We start from the raw sequence: 17,416 nt of genomic DNA, 5'->3' as shown, positions 1-17,416 counted from the left end.
TAAACATAGAACATAGAACATAGAACATAGAACAGTACAGCACAGAACAGGCCCTTCAGCCCACAATGTTGTGCCGACCATTGATCCTCATGGATGCACCCTCAAATTTCTGTGACCATATGCATGTCCAGCAGTCTCTTAAATGACCCCAATGACCTTGCTTCCACAACTGCTGCTGGCAACGCATTCCATGCTCTCACAACTCTCTGCGTAAAGAACCTGCCTCTGACATCCCCTCTATACTTTCCACCAACCAGCTTAAAACTATGACCCCTCGTGCTAGCCATTTCTGCCCTGGGAAATAGTCTCTGGCTATCGACTCTATCTATGCCTCTCATTATCTTGTATACCTCAATTAGGTCCCCTCTCCTCCTCCTTTTCTCCAATGAAAAGAGACCGAGCTCAGTCAACCTCTCTTCATAAGATAAGCCCTCCAGTCCAGGCAGCATCCTGGTAAACCTCCTCTGAACCCTCTCCAAAGCATCCACATCTTTCCTATAATAGGGCGCCCAGAACTGGACGCAGTATTCCAAGTGCGGTCTAACCAAAGTTTTATAGAGCTGCAACAAGATCTCACGACTCTTAAACTCAATCCCCCTGTTAATGAAAGCCAAAACACCATATGCTTTCTTAACAACCCTGTCCACTTGGGTTCTTAAACTCAATCCCCCTGTTAATGAAAGCCAAAACACCATATGCTTTCTTAACAACCCTGTCCACTTGGGTGGCCATTTTAAGGGATCTATGTATCTGCACACCAAGATCCCTCTGTTCCTCCACGCTGCCAAGAATCCTATCCTTAATCCTGTACTCAGCTTTCAAATTCGACCTTCCAAAATGCATCACCTCGCATTTATCCAGGTTGAACTCCATCTGCCACCTCTCAGCCCATCTCTGCATCCTGTCAATGTCCCGCTGCAGCCTACAACAGCCCTCTACACTGTCAACGACACCTCCGACCTTTGTGTCGTCTGCAAACTTGCTGACCCATCCTTCAATTCCCTCGTCCAAGTCATTAATAAAAATTACAAACAGTAGAGGCCCAAGGACAGAGCCCTGTGGAACCCCACTCACCACTGACTTCCAGGCAGAATATTTTCCTTCTACTACCACTCGCTGTCTTCTGTTGGCCAGCCAATTCTGTATCCAAGCAGCTAAGTTCCCCTGTATCCCATTCCTCCTGACCTTCTGAATGAGCCTTCCATGGGGAACCTTATCAAATGCCTTACTGAAGTCCATATACACCACATCCACAGCTTGACCCTCATCAACCTTACTAGTCACATCCTCAAAAAACTCGATAAGGTTCGTAAGGCATGACCTACCCCTCACAAAGCCGTGTTGACTGTATTTGATCAAGCCATGCTCTTCCAGATGGTCATAAATCTTATCCCTCAGAATCCTTTCTAACACCTTGCAGACGACAGACGTGAGACTTACCGGTCTATAATTGCCGGGGATTTCCCTATTTCCTTTCTTGAAGAGAGGAATTACATTTGCCTCTCTCCAGTCCTCAGGTACGACTCCAGTGGAGAGCGAGGATGCAAAGATCTTCGCAAGTGGCGAAGCAATTGCATTTCTCGCTTCCCAAAGCAGCCGAGGACAAATCTGATCCGGGCCTGGATAAATCTTATCCGGGTAAAGATACTTAATGAGGGCAGGGCAGTAAATGTTGTCTATATAGTGCTTGACAAGATCTTTCATGGCAGGCTGATGGAAAAGGTAAAAGTCAGATGAAATTTGTGGTGAGCTAGTAAGATGAATACACAATTGGTTTAGTCATAGAAGAGAGAGTGTCAGTGGAAGGGAGATCTGTGACAAGCGGTGTTCCACAGGAACAAAAACAGGACAGTTCTGAAGAAGGGTCTTTGGACCAGAAAAATTAATCCTGCTATCTCTCCATGGATGCTACCAGACTGCTGAGTTTTCCCAGCAATTTCTGTTTTGGTTCTTATTTCCAGCATGTGTAGTTCTTTGGCTTTTATGTTTGATATTCCATAGGGATCAGTGCTGGGACCCCTGCTGTACCTAATAAACATATAAATGATTTGGAGGAGAGTGTAGGTGGCCTGATTAGTAAGTTTGTGGGTGACCCAAAAGTTGTAGGAGTTACAAATAATGAGCCGATTTGCCAGAGGATACATCAGGATGTAGAATGGGTGGAAACTTGGGCGCAAAATAGCAAAAGAAGCTTAATCCAGACAAATGCGAGATGATGCATTTTGGAAGATCTAATGCAGCAGGTGGAAGCCTGCTGTAAATGGCAGAATCCTTAGAAGCTTCAATACACAGATCTAGGCACACAGGTCAAAAGTTCCTTGAAAGTGGCAATGCAAGTGGATAAGGTTGTCAGGGAGGCATGTATTATGCTTGCCTGCATCGGTCAGGACATAGAATATAAAAGTTGGCAGGTCATTTTGCAATTGTCTAGAATTCCAGGTTAGGAATATTGTATACCATTCTGATGTGGCTTCTTTGAGGGTAACAGTTTACCAGGATGTTGCCTGGCTTGGAGGAGATTGGGCAAATTTGGGTTGTTTTCTCATGAATGTTGACGTAAGAAGAGCGACTAGAAAATTTAGAAGTGTGGATAGTTGATATGTTTTTCTGAGGGTAGAAATGCCAATTACTGGGGGAGATAAGTTTAAGGTAAAATGGGCAATGTTTAGATGAAATGTGAGAGGCAAGATATTTACAGAGGGTGCTAAGTGCCAGGAATGTGCTGCCAGAGGTGGTGTTGGAGGCAGATTCAGTAGCAATGTTTAAGAGGCATCTTGACAGATATGAATAGGCAACAATAGGGACATATGGACTGCATGGAGGCAAAATATTTTTAATTTAGAAAGACCTGTGTCAGCACAGTCTTGGTGGGCCAACCTCCTAAATTCACAAAATAAACTGGACCCAGCACAGATTCCTGCAGATCATCACTGGTCACAGGCCCCCAGTCCAAAAACAACGCTCCTCCAACAACCTCTGTCTCCTACCATCAAGCCGACATTGTATCCAATTGACAAGCTTTCCCTGTTTCTCATGTGATCTAGCTGTACTAATTAATCAACTCTGTGGAACCATGTCAAAGGCTTTGCTAAACTCCGTTGAGACAAGATCCACTGCTCTGCCCTCGTCAATCTTTTTGTTACATTGTCAAAAAACTCGACTGAGTTTGTGAAACATGGGTTTCCATGCACAAAGCCATGCTGACGATCCCTAATCAGTCCTTGCCTGAAATGAATGTGAATCCTATCTCTCAGAATCCCCACCAATGGTGTCAGACTGTCACCAGTCTGTAGTTCCCAGACTTCTCCTTACAGCCTTTCTTAAATAAAGGCATTACATGAACTAACCTCCGGTCCTCCAACACCTTAGCCGTAGGTGTAGATGATACACCGATTTCGGTTAGGGGCCCAGCAGTTTCTTCCCGAACTTCCCGCCACATGGGATATACTGAATCACGTTCTGGAGATTAATCCACTCGTGTCTTTTAAGACCTAGAGTACTACTACTTTGTAATGTAGACTGTTTTCAAGACGTTAACGTTTATTTCCATGTTCTCCTAGCCTCCATTTCTTCCTCCACCATGAAAACTGCAAAATGTTCATTTAATAGGTCTCCCATCTCCTGTCATTCCCCACATAGACAACCTAAGTTGATCTTTAAAGAGCTGTAGTCTCTTCATAGTTGAATCAGAGATAATAGGAATGGCAGATGCTGGAGAATCGGAGATAACAAAGTGTGAAGCTGGATAAACACAGCAGGCCGAGCAGGAAGGCTGAAGTTTCGGGCCGAGACCCTTCAGCAGAAATGGGGGAGGGGAAAGGGGTTCTGAAATAAATAGGGAGAGAGGGGGAAGCAGATAGAAGATGAATAGGGGAGAAGACAGGTGGAGAGGAGACAGGCAGGTGGAAAGGGGTGGGGATGGAGCCAGTAAAGGTGAATGGAGGTAGGGAGGGGATAGGTCAGTCTGGGGAGGACGGACTGATCAAGGGGACAGGATGAGGTTAGTAGGTAGGAAATGGGTGTGGGGCTTGAGGTGGGAGGAGGGGATAGGTGAGAGGAAGAACAGGTTAGGGAGGTGGGGATGAGCTGGACTGGTTTTGGGGTGTGGTAGGGGGAGGGGAGATTTTGAAGCTTGTGAAATCCAGGTTGATACCATTGGGCTGCAGGGTTCCCAAGCGGAACATGAGTTGCTGTTCCTGCAACCTTCGGGTGTCTGTGTCTGTGTCTGGTGCGCGCGCGCCCTCTGTCTATGTCTGTCTGGCACGCGTGCGCGCGCTCTCTGTGTACCTCGCTCTCTCTCTGTGTCTGTCTCTCGCGCGCGCTCTCTCGCTCTCGGTGTCTCGCGCGCGCTCTCTCGCTCTCGGTGTCTCGCGCGCGCTCTCGCTCTCGGTGTCTGGCGCGCGCGCGCTCTCGCTCTCGGTGTCTCGCGCGCGCTCTCTCGCTCTCGGTGTCTCGCGCGCGCTCTCTCGCTCTCGGTGTCTCGCGCGCGCTCTCTCGCTCTCGGTGTCTCGCGCGCGCTCTCTCGCTCTCGGTGTCTCGCGCGCGCGCGCGCTCTCGCTCTCGGTGTCTCGCGCGCGCGCGCGCGCTCTCGCTCTCGGTGTCTGGCGCGCGCGCGCTCTCGCTCTCGGTGTCTGGCGCGCGCGCGCGCGCGCTCTCGCTCTCGGTGTCTGGCGCGCGCGCGCGCGCGCTCTCGCTCTCGGTGTCTGGCGCGCGCGCTCTCGCTCTCGCTCTCGGTGTCTGGCGCGCGCGCGCGCGCGCGCTCTCGCTCTCGGTGTCTGGCGCGCGCGCGCGCGCGCTCTCGCTCTCGGTGTCTGGCGCGCGCGCGCGCTCTCGCTCTCGGTGTCTGGCGCGCGCGCGCGCTCTCGCTCTCGGTGTCTGGCGCGCGCGCGCGCTCTCGCTCTCGGTGTCTGGCGCGCGCGCGCGCTCTCGCTCTCGGTGTCTGGCGCGCGCGCGCGCTCTCGCTCTCGGTGTCTGGCGCGCGCGCGCGCTCTCGCTCTCTGTGTCTGGCGCGCGCGCGCTCTCGCTCTCGGTGTCTGGCGCTCCCTCCCTCCCCCTCCCTCCCGCGCGTGCGCCCGCTCCCTCCCCCTCCCTCCCGCGCGCGCGCGCGCCCGCTCCCTCCCCCTCCCTCCCGCGCGCGCGCGCCCGCTCCCTCCCCCTCCCTCACGCGCGCGCGCGCGCCCGCTCCCTCCCCCTCCCTCCCGCGCGCGCGCGCCCGCTCCCTCCCCCTCCCTCCCGCGCGCGCGCGCCCGCTCCCTCCCCCTCCCTCCCTCCCGCGCGCGCCCGCTCCCTCCCTCCCGCGCGCGCGCGCCCGCTCCCTCCCCCTCCCTCCCGCGCGCGCGCGCCCGCTCCCTCCCCCTCCCTCCCCCTCCCTCCCCCTCCCTCCCCCTCCCTCCCGCGCGCCCGCTCCCTCCCCCTCCCTCCCTCCCTCCCTCCCGCACGCGCGCGCCCGCTCCCTCCCCCTCCCTCCCGCGCGCGCGCGCCCGCTCCCTCCCCCTCCCTCCCTCCCGCGCGCGCGCGCCCGCTCCCTCCCGCGCGCGCCCGCTCCCTCCCCCTCCCTCCCTCCCGCGCGCGCGCGCCCGCTCCCTCCCCCTCCCTCCCGCGCGCGCGCGCGCCCGCTCCCTCCCCCTCCCTCCCTCCCGCGCGCGCCCGCTCCCTCCCCCTCCCTCCCTCCCGCGCGCGCGCGCCCGCTCCCTCCCCCTCCCTCCCGCGCGCGCGCGCCCGCTCCCTCCCGCGCGCGCGCGCCCGCCCGCTCCCTCCCCCTCCCTCCCGCGCGCGCGCGCCCGCTCCCTCCCCCTCCCTCCCGCGCGCGCGCGCCCGCTCCCTCCCCCTCCCTCCCGCGCGCGCGCGCCCGCTCCCTCCCCCTCCCTCCCGCGCGCGCGCGCCCGCTCCCTCCCCCTCGCTCTCTGTGTCTGTGTCGCGCGCGCCCGCTCCCTCCCCCTCGCTCTCTGTGTCTGTGTCGCGCGCGCCCGCTCATGTCTTGCTGTCTGTCTCCCTAGTTGCTCTTTTTAAAAAATGTGTAGAATCTCTTTGGACTGTCCTTCACCTTATCTGCTCAGACTTCCTCAAATCCTTCTTTCTCTCCTGATTTTGTCAATTTCCTGTGCTGTATTGTTCTTTGTTTAGACTGAGGGGCTAGTAATTGGCTAAGTTGATTTTGTCCTTGTGGATGTGATACCTGGACAATTTTGCACCTTGCTGGGCAGATCGTGTTGCAGCTGTATCGGAACAGCTTGGCACAGGGCGTGTCTGTTTCTGGGACCCAAGTCTTCAGTGTTATTGCTGGAATGTTAGGGCTCAGAACTTTCAGCTGTTTCTTGATATCATGTGGAGTGAATTGAAATGTCTGAAGATTGGCATCTATGATGCTGGGGACTTCAGGCGGAGGCCACAATGGCTCATCCACTCAGTACTTTTGGCTGAAGATAGTTGCAAATGTTTCGGCCTTATCTTTTTTGCAGTGTTGTGCTGAGTTTCTCCATTTTTGACTAACGGGATATTTATGGATTCATCACTTCCTGTCATTTGTTTAATAGCCTATGAGTCTCATGGTTGTTTAAGGTACGATTGCAGAGCTTAAATCTGATCCATTAGATTGCTTAGGTCTGTTTATCATAAGCCGTTGCAGCTGTTTAGCATGCAAGCAGTCTTATATTGTAGCCTCATCATTTCAACACCTAATATTTGGGTATGCTTGGTACTGCTCCTGGCAAGCCCTCCTGCACTCTTCACTGAACCAGTGTTTAAGCCCAGGTTGATGCTAATGAAAAATTAGGGGATGTCTAGATCCTTAATGTAAAAGATTGAGTTGAATATAATGCTGCAGCTGTTGGGCATCCTTGACATTGTGTACCTGTTTTGATTTGGTAGATGTATTTGAAATCTATCCCATTTAGCAGAGTGGTAGTGCTACAGAACCTCTTGGAGGGTTTTCAATGTGAAGATGAATTTTGATTTCACACTTTCTAATTGCATGAGTCCAGAAAGCAGTTTGTGATAACAGATATAGAGAACTAATTCTTGTTTTGAGTTGAATGTGTTTAGCTCTGTCGTTTAGAGGTTGAGATACCATAATGGCCTCACCCAATAGATGGTAGGGAATTTAGTAAAGAAATGTTATGCTAGATCCACACATGGATGAGATCTTTAACTCTTTCGTTGGTCATTATTTGCTTATCGTACTTTAAGCCCTGAAGAGAGGGAGGGAGACCTGCAGGATGAATATGGATCAGTCAAAATCCCCTCTGGTGTGTAGTGACTTTCTAGAAATTGTCTTTTGATATATGGTGATAAGGAGGAGGGCAGGAATTGGTTAGCTCAGTAGACTGGATGGCTGGTCTATAATACACTGTTTGATCAATTGTGTGTGTTCCATTCCCATGATGATGTTACCATGAAGGCTCTGCTTCTTCGGTCTCCCTCCTTGTCTGAGGAGTGCTGATCTTCAAGTCAAAACTTACATCAGTCATGTCTGTCTCATGAGTAACTCTGGTCCTTTTACATCATGAAGATCATACCCAGTCACTGTCCACTCCCTGAATGAAAATTAACTCCGTTGCAGAATTCCACAAGCTTATCTAACAGTGTGATAGAATGGTCAAGTAAGAAGTAGTGTATTCAAAGACAAAATGAAACTTCCTTTGGGGAGACTATCTTTAATTTGAAACTTTTAATGTGAAATTTTCTGTCATTAGTTTTTTTTCCCAGTTCTGTGAAATTTTGTTTTGTGCAATTGAAGAGTGAAATCCTATAGTAAAGTCATGTTTTTCTTTGTAGATCAAATTGCATGGAAGGATTACCCACTAGGTAAAATACCAGGTCAGAAAGAAGACCCAGATTGCCTCTTGGTGGACAATTACACCTTGATGCCTGTATTGCATCAGCCAATAACAGAGGACAGCCTGGATGATTTTAATCCTGCATTAAGGTAAATGGTCAAATTTCATTATAATTGTCACTAAGCAACTTGGAAATCTGTGGCCAAAAACATGGTATAATAACAGTGGGCAGCTTAAAGACATACCTGCTGGTAAATGTGCAGTATTTTGTTTGAACATGATGGTCCCTTGTAGTATCGGTAGGTAAAATAACTGAAACCACCAGTTTGGGCCTTCATGTGGCACAGTGGAAGTGTCCCTATGCCTGGATGGGGAGGCTCGGGTTCAAGCCCCACCTGCTCCAGAGGTGTGTAATAGTATCTCTGAACAGGTTGGTTAGAAAAATAATTTTGCGTAATAAATCCCTCTGTCAGATTATGAAATAGTCTCATTATAACATTTCTAAACCTTATAGCAAATTCTCTGTATCTGTGCAATCAGGAATTGTGAATTCGCCTGCCCGTTGCAAAGGTAAAAGTAACAATAAAAATCAATGCCTATGGGCAAAAATCATGTATTCGCAATATTTGTAACCATTTTAACCTATTTTTAACAAGCTCTGTACTTACAAATTTCAGCGTTCACGGGGATTCTCAGGAACAGAACCCTCAGGGATATGGAGGAATGACTGTGTCTTGCAGTTTGAGACATTGTTTCAATATCAGCACAAAATTGTCTCCTCCTACTTTGTCTTCAATTTGTGCATCAGTAATATATTTAAAGTAAATAATTGTCAAATTAATGTGAGCAAATTGTTCAACTTCCATGTTTCTTGGCATGTTGGTGGGTGTTATAGGGCAATAAATGCTGTTGAATTGATACTCTGAGTGATGTATTTGGGAGAACTAAAGAGAAAATTGATGCATTTCCTGCACTTCAGTACTTGCAGCATTTTTGTTGTGGTCTTCTGTTTTTAACTCCAGTGTTTTCAGTATACTCAATGAGAAACATTACCCCAGTCAATTATGACTTGCTTCCTGTGAGTGTACCTGTGTAGCCCATAAAGTTAGCCTATCATGCTGGATCATTCCATGTCCTGGTCCCATGTCTTCGACTTTTCAAGGTTAAATGCTGTTAGACTGTAGGCTTGTGTTTTAAATAATGCAACAAATTTATTAATTTTAATATCAGTAGAAAAGTGTTACAGACAGTAAAATTATGTTTTTGGACCTGAGATGTGGCTGTCACTGGCTAAGCCAGCATTTTTATTGCCTGCCCCTAGTTGGCCTTGAGAAAGTGGCAGTGAGCTGCCTTCTAGAACTGCTGAAGTCTATTTGCTGTAGGTAAAACCACAACCCCTAAGAGAGGGAATTCCAGGATTGTAACCCAGCGACAGCGAAGAAATGTCAATATATTTCCAAGTCAGGCTGGTAAGTGGCTCAGAGTGGAAATTATAGGTGGTGGTGTTCCCATATATCCCCTTTTGTCCATTGTTACCATATGGGTTTGGAAGGTGCTGTCTGAGGATCTTTGGTGAATTTCTGCAATTTGAATTACAGAATTTATTTAACCTACTTTTCTAATCGACCTGCTCAGATGTTAATACACACCTGCAGAACAGATGGGACTTGAACCCTAGCCTTTCAGTCCAGTGATAGGGACACTTCCACTGTGCTACAAGGGGGCCCAGCATAGCTACTTAATGTTAAGTAGCCAATACAAGGACTGTGTGATTCATGTTACAGAGGTGAGCTTTTAGAGGGCAAGTGTCTTTAAAAATCACTTGTTCAACTTACTGCAATGAGTACTTTCCTAAGAATATAACTGACCCTGACAGACCAGTTATTCTGCAAGAATCTTACAGAGACAGCCGATCTATTTTGCTAACCCCATAGAATGTGGTTGGGAGCTTAAATTTGAATGGAAGTGACCAAGTTTATGAGGGTTTAAATGGAGCTGGAACTTTTTACAGGCAAAGTATAACCACAGAGAAATTTCTAGTTGCTTTAGAAGCTAAATGGGATAATGTTGTTTGAAGTTCAGAGTAGTAGTTGTCAATGGAAATAGTTTTTATAATTACGTTGTTAGTATGTTGAATACAGGAGGCATTAAAGCTTGAAGTCTTATTGTGTGATCCTTCAAGTCAGTCACTGAAATGCAGTTCTTTTAAATGCTCTCAATATGGACTAAAGTAGAATATGTAAAGCAAACATTTAATTCATGCTACCTCTTCAGATAATGTACAAAGCATTGTTAACTGTATTAAACCTGAACTAGCAGTTGTACTGCATCTCCTTGCATTGTGATATGTATGAACAGTGTAGCCTTGACATGCCATATTCATTTTCACTGCTATAATATTTTGTGCACTGCCTTTGACTTCATTCAATAAATAACATGGAACCCAGCTTGATGGAGTTCAGTTAGACAGAATGCTGAACTGGGAGATTTGATGAGTGATGGAATTTTAAGATCTAAGCTCCCGGGCAAGAGATGTAGGAAAACAGTGAGCTAGAACTTTTTAACACAGTGAGCATTAATGACTGAAGCTTAATGCCCCTTGATCTGGTGGAAGTGAATGCAATCAATAACTCAAATTGAATGGCTGTTATCAAGCTGACTACAGCAGTGTAAATGACTGGATTGTAGATACTGGTGTGTTCGCTATCCTGGAGGGTTTGGCAGAAGCTCCGTCCTCTTGCTAAGTGGCATCCTCAGTGCTGTGGAGCTTCCTGTGAAGTGCTGTTGTATTTTTCTGGTTTGAATTTGTATGGTTTGGTTTTTGCTGCTTCCAGTAGCAACCCACATCCACAAACACCACCTAGCAACTAAACAACACGACCAGATGTCCTTGGTTTCAATATGCACAGATGAGAAAAACCATGCTTTCAAGTGGGACAACACTACTATCATTGGACAATCCAAACAGAGGGCAGCCAGGGAATCCTTGGAAGCTTGGCATTCGTCCGCAGACTCCATTCGTCAAACACGTTGAATTAGATCTGATATACCGACCATTATGATGCACAGCCGGAACCGATACCTAACGGAAGCCGCAAAAATCAGACCGTATAAATTCAAACCAGCACGGTACAAGAGCACTCACAGGAGGCTCAATAGCACTGAGGGTGTCACCTCGTAAGGGAACAAAACGAGTGGGGGGATGCAGTGGGGGGAGGGGACGAACTGGGCTGGTTTAGGGATGCAGTTGGGGAAGGGGAGATTTTGAAACTGGTGAAGTCCACATTGATACCATTAGGCTGCAGTGTTCCCAGGCGGAATATGAGTTGCTGTTCCTGCAACCTACGGGTGGCATCATTGTGGCACTGTGGACTTCACCAGTTTCAAAATCTCCCCTTCCCCTACTGCATCCCTAAACCAGCCCAGTTCGTCCCCTCCCCCCACTGCACCACACAACCAGCCCAGCTCTTCCCCTCCACCCACTGCATCCCAAAACCAGTCCAACCTGTCTCTGCCTCCCTAACCTGTTCTTCCTCTCACCCATCCCTTCCTCCCACCCCAAGCCGCACCCCCATCTACCTACTAACCTCATCCCACCTCCTTGACCTGTCCGTCTTCCCTGGACTGACCTATCCCCTCCCTACCTCCCCACCTATACTCTCTCCACCTATCTTCTTTTCTCTCCATCTTCGGTCCGCCTCCCCCTCTCTCCCTATTTATTCCAGAACCCTCACCCCATCTCCCTCTCTGATGAAGGGTCTAGGCCCGAAACGTCAGTTTTTGTGCTCCTGAGATGCTGCTGGGCCTGCTGTGTTCATCCAGCCTCACATTTTATTATCTTGGATTCTCCAGCATCTGCAGTTCCCATTATCTCTTTCAGCCGTTGAGTCTGTTTATCATCTAGAAACAATGTAATGATTCTATTAGCTAGGAGGGCTTTAAACTGACGGGTTTGGGAGTGAGAGTACATTATTACATTTAGGAAGTTAAAGAAAGGAAAAACGCATTAATACAGGGAATAATAACAGGAGTGTGACAGTAACTGGCAGGGCATGCAAACAGTGAGTGCATCAGCGAAAAAGGTAGAGGTCGAAGGCAATGTTAGAGGTTCTTTATTTGATTTCACTTAACATTAATAATTCATATTTAACTAGATGAAATTTAAAAATACAATAAAAATTTAAAATAGATGTATCTGTAATGGCCATCGTGTTATATGTTTGCAAAGGCTGGGAACTGAATATTCAGCTGTGTTGGCGTTGTACTGTTAAGGAAGGATGATCTCCATACCATAATATGAAATAGTCTTGGCTCAAGATGAAAAATTAGTTTGACAGAATCAATTAGGGAAGGAAAGCACTGCTAAGAATTGTATATAGGCTCACTGAGAGTGAGTACAATAAAGAACAGAATACATATAAAGAAATAATTAGAATTAGGTTTATTCCCCCAAGTACACAATTTTGTGAATACATGAATACAGTGAAAAGTGTACGAAGTTGCACTTTCTGGCACTTCCTTTGGTTCAGAAATACCTAGGTTCAAAACCTTAGGTATAGATTACTAAAATGAAGTAATAAAGGTAAACATTCATCACTACAGCCCTGACAGAGGGAGTCTGCTCTGGGCTTTACCTCGTGGCTGGGAGTCTGTGCTGGGCTTAGCCTCTAGGCTGGGAGTCCATCAAATCTGTGCTGGCTTGACTGTCCACCACCGAAGCTGTCTGAGGAGTTGAGGTAAGTAGAGAGGGGAAAAAAAATGAAGAGGAAAATGAAGAAAAGAAATAGAGTGGACGAGTCCTCCTACTCAGTCACCATCTTGCTTCTGAATGGGGTCTTGCAAGATGAATGCTGCGCTAAACATGGACAGTCTTAGTCTTATAAATTGGACAAATCAAATTGGCAGAGGTAAACTTGAAGATAAATTCTTAATGTGTTCAGAATAATTTATTAAAACCTGTTTTTCTTTAGTCCTGCCTCATTAAAAATGGGAACAATTAATTATTTCATAAGAGAACATCCTCTAAGCAAGTGTAACAATAATATGATAAAGTTAAGAAACTTGGATCTGAAACTGGTCTCTTAAAGTGAAATAAAGGTAGTTGGGAATGATTAAAGAGAGTTGGCTACAGTGGCCTGGGGAAGTGGTAGCAATTTAGGGAGATACTACTCCATAGTTTTCAACTAATTTCAACCAACATATTTCATTGACCAGCCCTTTTGTTGGGTCTGAAACATCTGTGGATAAGTTTTTTTTTAAAGTATCAATTTGAAAGGAAAGGCATGAAATAATGCATAGATTTGTGGTAAGGCAGATGAATGGAAAAATTTTAGAAATCAACAAAATGACAAATGAACTCGAATATGAGAGTAAACTAGCAAGAAGTATAGTAGTTTCTACAAATATACAACAAGATAGAATACTTAAAGTGAGCATTGATCTCTTATGATGTGTTTGGGAATTAAATGCAATTTAATTAAAATGAAAAATTCAGAATGAAGAATGGTCATTAGATTCTTAACTCCACAGTTGCTGCCACGTTTGCCGAGATTCTCTAGCCCTTTGTTTTTGCTTGTTTCAGATCTCTGCAGTTCTTTAGTTCACTATCATCTTTACATATAAAACAGTTGGGTTCTTGGAGGAAATAAGTTGACTAACAAAAAAAAATTAGTTGCACTCAATATTAATTCCAGGAATGCATGGTTAAATGGCTATCTATAAAATTGAATTTAAGGGATTTTTCTCAGCTGTGTTGGCTATAACATGTGCTGCGTCTTTAATGGAGCAAATGTAACAAGAATTTTATTGCCAAGTACCCCTGGAGGTGTGTAATTTTACATGGAGTAGTGAGGTATAATTTGCATTGAAACTCCCTTTTTATCGACTGAGCATAGCTGTTTGGCAAAGCAGTCGCCCACTCTGTATTTCATCACCCCCAATATGCAGGAGACCTCATTGAGTGTAGCAAATACACAAGACTAGATTGAATGTATCATAGCAAAATTGCAGCTAATATAATGAGTCACATTGATATCATTTGAGTGTGCATGCACCTATGTACATAGTGATGGTGAAATGCACTCATACTGAATTAAAGGGGAGGGGGAGCTGTAAAATTGAGGATGATAAAGAAGGATAACTAGATTTTTATGTTGTGCTTCTCTTAGATTTGGATGCCACAACCTGTAAATTACATCTGAAGTGTATTCGCCAATATTACTTAGACACGTGTAGGAATTGTTTTCATAGCAAGATTCCAGAATGAGTAATGTGGTAAATGACTGGTTATTATAATAGTGGTGATACTGATGAGTTATCAGTTGGCCAGAAACTAGAATAACTCCCTTTTCTTTTTGAAGCAGTATCGTGATAAGGTGAGAAAGAGATACATGCTAGGTAGGGTGCTAATGAGAAGTGTGATTAATTGAAAATGGATTGGCTGTACAGGGAGCAAACCCAAACAGTGCATGACACAGGGGTGTTTGGGGAGGGTAACAGACATGGAGGAGGGTGATCGTTTTCTGAAATTATTAAACTCAACATTGAGTTGTAAAGGTTGCAAGTTGCCTATGTGGAAAGTGAGATTTTATTCCTCCATCTTGTGTTGATCCTTGCTGGACCAGCACAGCAGGCCTGAGGCAGAAATGCTGTCATGGGAACGCAGTAGTGTGTTGAAGTGGCAAGCAGCTCAAAGCTCAGGGTCACTTTTATGGACTGAGCATGGGTGTTTGGCAAAGCGGTCACCCGCTCTGCATTTCATCACCCCAATGTACAGGAGACCACATTGTGAGTAGCGAGTATACTAGACTAGATTAAATGTATCGTAGCAAAGTTGTTGCTTCACAAGTTCTTGTGATAGCAAGGAGAGAGGAAGTTAATGGTCAAGTGCTCCACCTTGTGCAATTGCATAGAAAGGGATGTGGGAAAGTATCAGGAGTGGACGAGGAGTGTACTGTGGTGAACCAGAGGGTGCAAAGGATCATTAAACACACTTTCTGCCACTTTTAGCAGGATACCACAACTTGGCACACATTCCCCTCCCCTCCCCTCCCTTGTCAGCATTCTGCAGGGACCGTTCCCTCTGATAACAGCAGTTTGTCAATACTCTGTCTCCGCTATCACATTAAAACAGTGGCTGAGTTAAATGTTTTAGCCTTTGCTCTTAAAGATGAAATTGAACCACACCCCACACCCACACTCAAAGTCAGGGGTGAATCATCACATGTGAGTCTTTTGATAACTAAGTATGTGCCTGCAGTTTAGAAACAAAAACGGCATTTTAATCTTGTATGGAGCTGATGTTTTACTGACAAAAATCATAAAATACTTTGAGAAATCCTGAGGATGTGTAAAGTGCAAAATTAATACCTTTCCTTTCCCTTGAACAATTTGGATGTTGCTGTCACTGCATAATCTAACAGTGTGCTCTGCTTAAGCTCACATTGAGAGGCAATGCTTCCGGCAATCTAAGAAACGGAATTGAAATACCATAAATACCATTTGATGGCATAAGAAAAACACAGGTAATAACCATTTTGTTTGTCGGAGGTGTGTGCACCATAAGGACAAGATTATTTGGAATACTGCTGTAACATCTTGCTCAGTATTATGCTTCATTTTCCCAATGATGTAAAACCAGAATTTCTTTGAATTCTGTGTTTTTTCTGATTAGAAATTGGTGTAACTTTCGGAAGAAATTAAGTAACAGCCCCAGAAAGAGGTCAGGCTCTTCTTACATGCTCATGGGATGTGGGTGCTGCTGGCTGTTGTTGCCTGTCGTTAGTTGTCCCTTGAACTGAGTGGTTTCTCTGGCCATTTCAGAGTTAACCACATTGGTGTGGATTTGGAAATGCAGGTAAGGACAGCAGATTTCCTTCGCCAGAGGAGATTAGTGAACTAGATGGGATTTGACAAAAATCAACAGTGGTGACATGGTGACCTCTAGCATTTAGTTCTAGATTTTTTTTTTATTGCATACAGTTCAATTCAAGTGAAATCAAAACCCACTGTGCCACTGTGGGATTCAAATGCTTGCCTCAGAATATTAGCCTGGGGTTCTAGACTCCTAATTCAATGACATTGTTAATAGCCTGCAGCCTCCACCTAAAGATCTTAGATGGCCAGCAGAGTGGCTAAGTGGTTAGCAGTGCTGCCTCACATCCTCGGAATCTGGATTCAATTTGAGCCTTGGTGGACTGTTGTATGGAATTTGCACACTGACCCTGCGTCTGTGTAGATTTCCTCCTGCAGTCCAAAGATGTTGAGGTTGTACAAGATGTTGGTGAGGCCTTTTCTGGAATATTGTCCTCAGCTCTGGTCAACCAGTTAGAGGAGGGATATTATTAAGCTGGAGAAGGTTCTGAAGAGATTTACCAGGATATTGGGGATATGGAAGGTTTGAGTTGTAAAGAAAGGTTGAATAGGCTGGGACTTTTTTCACTGGGGGAGGTTGAGAGGCAATCTTACAGAAGTTCATAAAATAATGACGGACATCGAGTTAATAGTAGTTGTCTTTTCCCTATGATAGGGGATTTCAAGACGAGGGAGTACGTTTCGAGGTGAAGAAGATTGTAAGAAAAAAAGACGAGGGGCATTTTTTTTACACGGGTGGTTCGTTTGTGGAATGAACTTCCATTTTTGTAATTGTTGATATTTGGTTCTCAAACAAAGGAAAACATAAATTGCTGGGAAAACTCTACAGGTCTGGCAAAATGTGTGGTCACTGGACTCTGCTTTCTCCCTGCAGATGTTGCCAGACTTGTAGAGGTTTTCCAGCAATTTCTCTTTTCTTTTGTTTGGGATCCAAGTACCAACAAATACAAAATTGGATAGTTAGAGTCTCCTTAAATGTATAAAAAGAAAAGAGAGCCCAAAGAGATCATAAGCCCTTACAGGCTGGGGAAATAATAATGGGCAACCAGGAAAGACAGATGCAGTCAATAAATATTTTGCATCAGCCTTGATAGTAAAGGTCAAATATGGCATTCCAAAAATTGTAAATAGTCATGGGGCTAAAGGGAGGTTCAAGTAAACATAATATCACTAGAAAAACAAGCACTGGGAAAATTAATTGGGCTAAAAGTCTTCTGGATTTGATGGGTTTCATCTGAGGTTTTTGAAGAAAATAGCTACAGTGATAATGAATGTATTGGTAGTGATCTGACAAAGAACCTTTAGATCTAGGAAAGTCCCAGAGGATTGGAAAATTACCAGTGTAACCCCTTTAGTCAAAACAGGAAGGAGGGAGTAACAGGTAATTGTAGACCTGATAGCTTAATGTTTGTCATTGGGGATATGTTAGACTGTTATAAAAGATCTAATAGCAAAGCATTTAGAAAAGTACAATTTAATCAAATATTCTGCATGGCTTTATAAAGGGGAAAACGTGCCTGGTAAACTTATTCTTTTGAGTAGGATAAATGAAGGGAATCAGTAGATGTACTGTATTTGTATTTTCAAAATGTGTTTGATAAGGTACTGTCCATAAGGTTATTAAATAAGAACCCACGGTGTTGAATGCACAATGTTAGCCTGGATAGAGGTTAAGCGAGCTAATAAAAGACACAGCTGAGATAAACAGCATTTTCAGGATGGCAACCTGTAACTTGAGAAGCGCCTTATGGTTCAGTGCTGGGATTACA

At 45.6% G+C, this 17,416-nt stretch overlaps 1 protein-coding gene across 1 annotated transcript in view; it reads left to right on the top strand.

Annotated features, from left to right (window-relative positions):
• las1l (LAS1 like ribosome biogenesis factor) overlaps positions 1-17,416 on the top strand; it is an 83,233-nt gene that overhangs the window by 53,995 nt on the left and 11,822 nt on the right. Inside the window, exon 12 of the mRNA XM_048544181.2 lies at positions 7,774-7,924. Coding sequence (XP_048400138.1) covers positions 7,774-7,924 — 151 coding nt within the window. The remainder of the gene's footprint in view (positions 1-7,773; positions 7,925-17,416) is intronic.

This window comes from Stegostoma tigrinum, chromosome 15 (assembly GCF_030684315.1).
Source record: "Stegostoma tigrinum isolate sSteTig4 chromosome 15, sSteTig4.hap1, whole genome shotgun sequence".
Taxonomy (NCBI): Eukaryota; Metazoa; Chordata; class Chondrichthyes; order Orectolobiformes; family Stegostomatidae; genus Stegostoma; species Stegostoma tigrinum.
The sequence above is the reverse complement of the archived record's forward strand: the minus strand, read 5'-3'. Positions and strand labels throughout refer to the sequence as shown.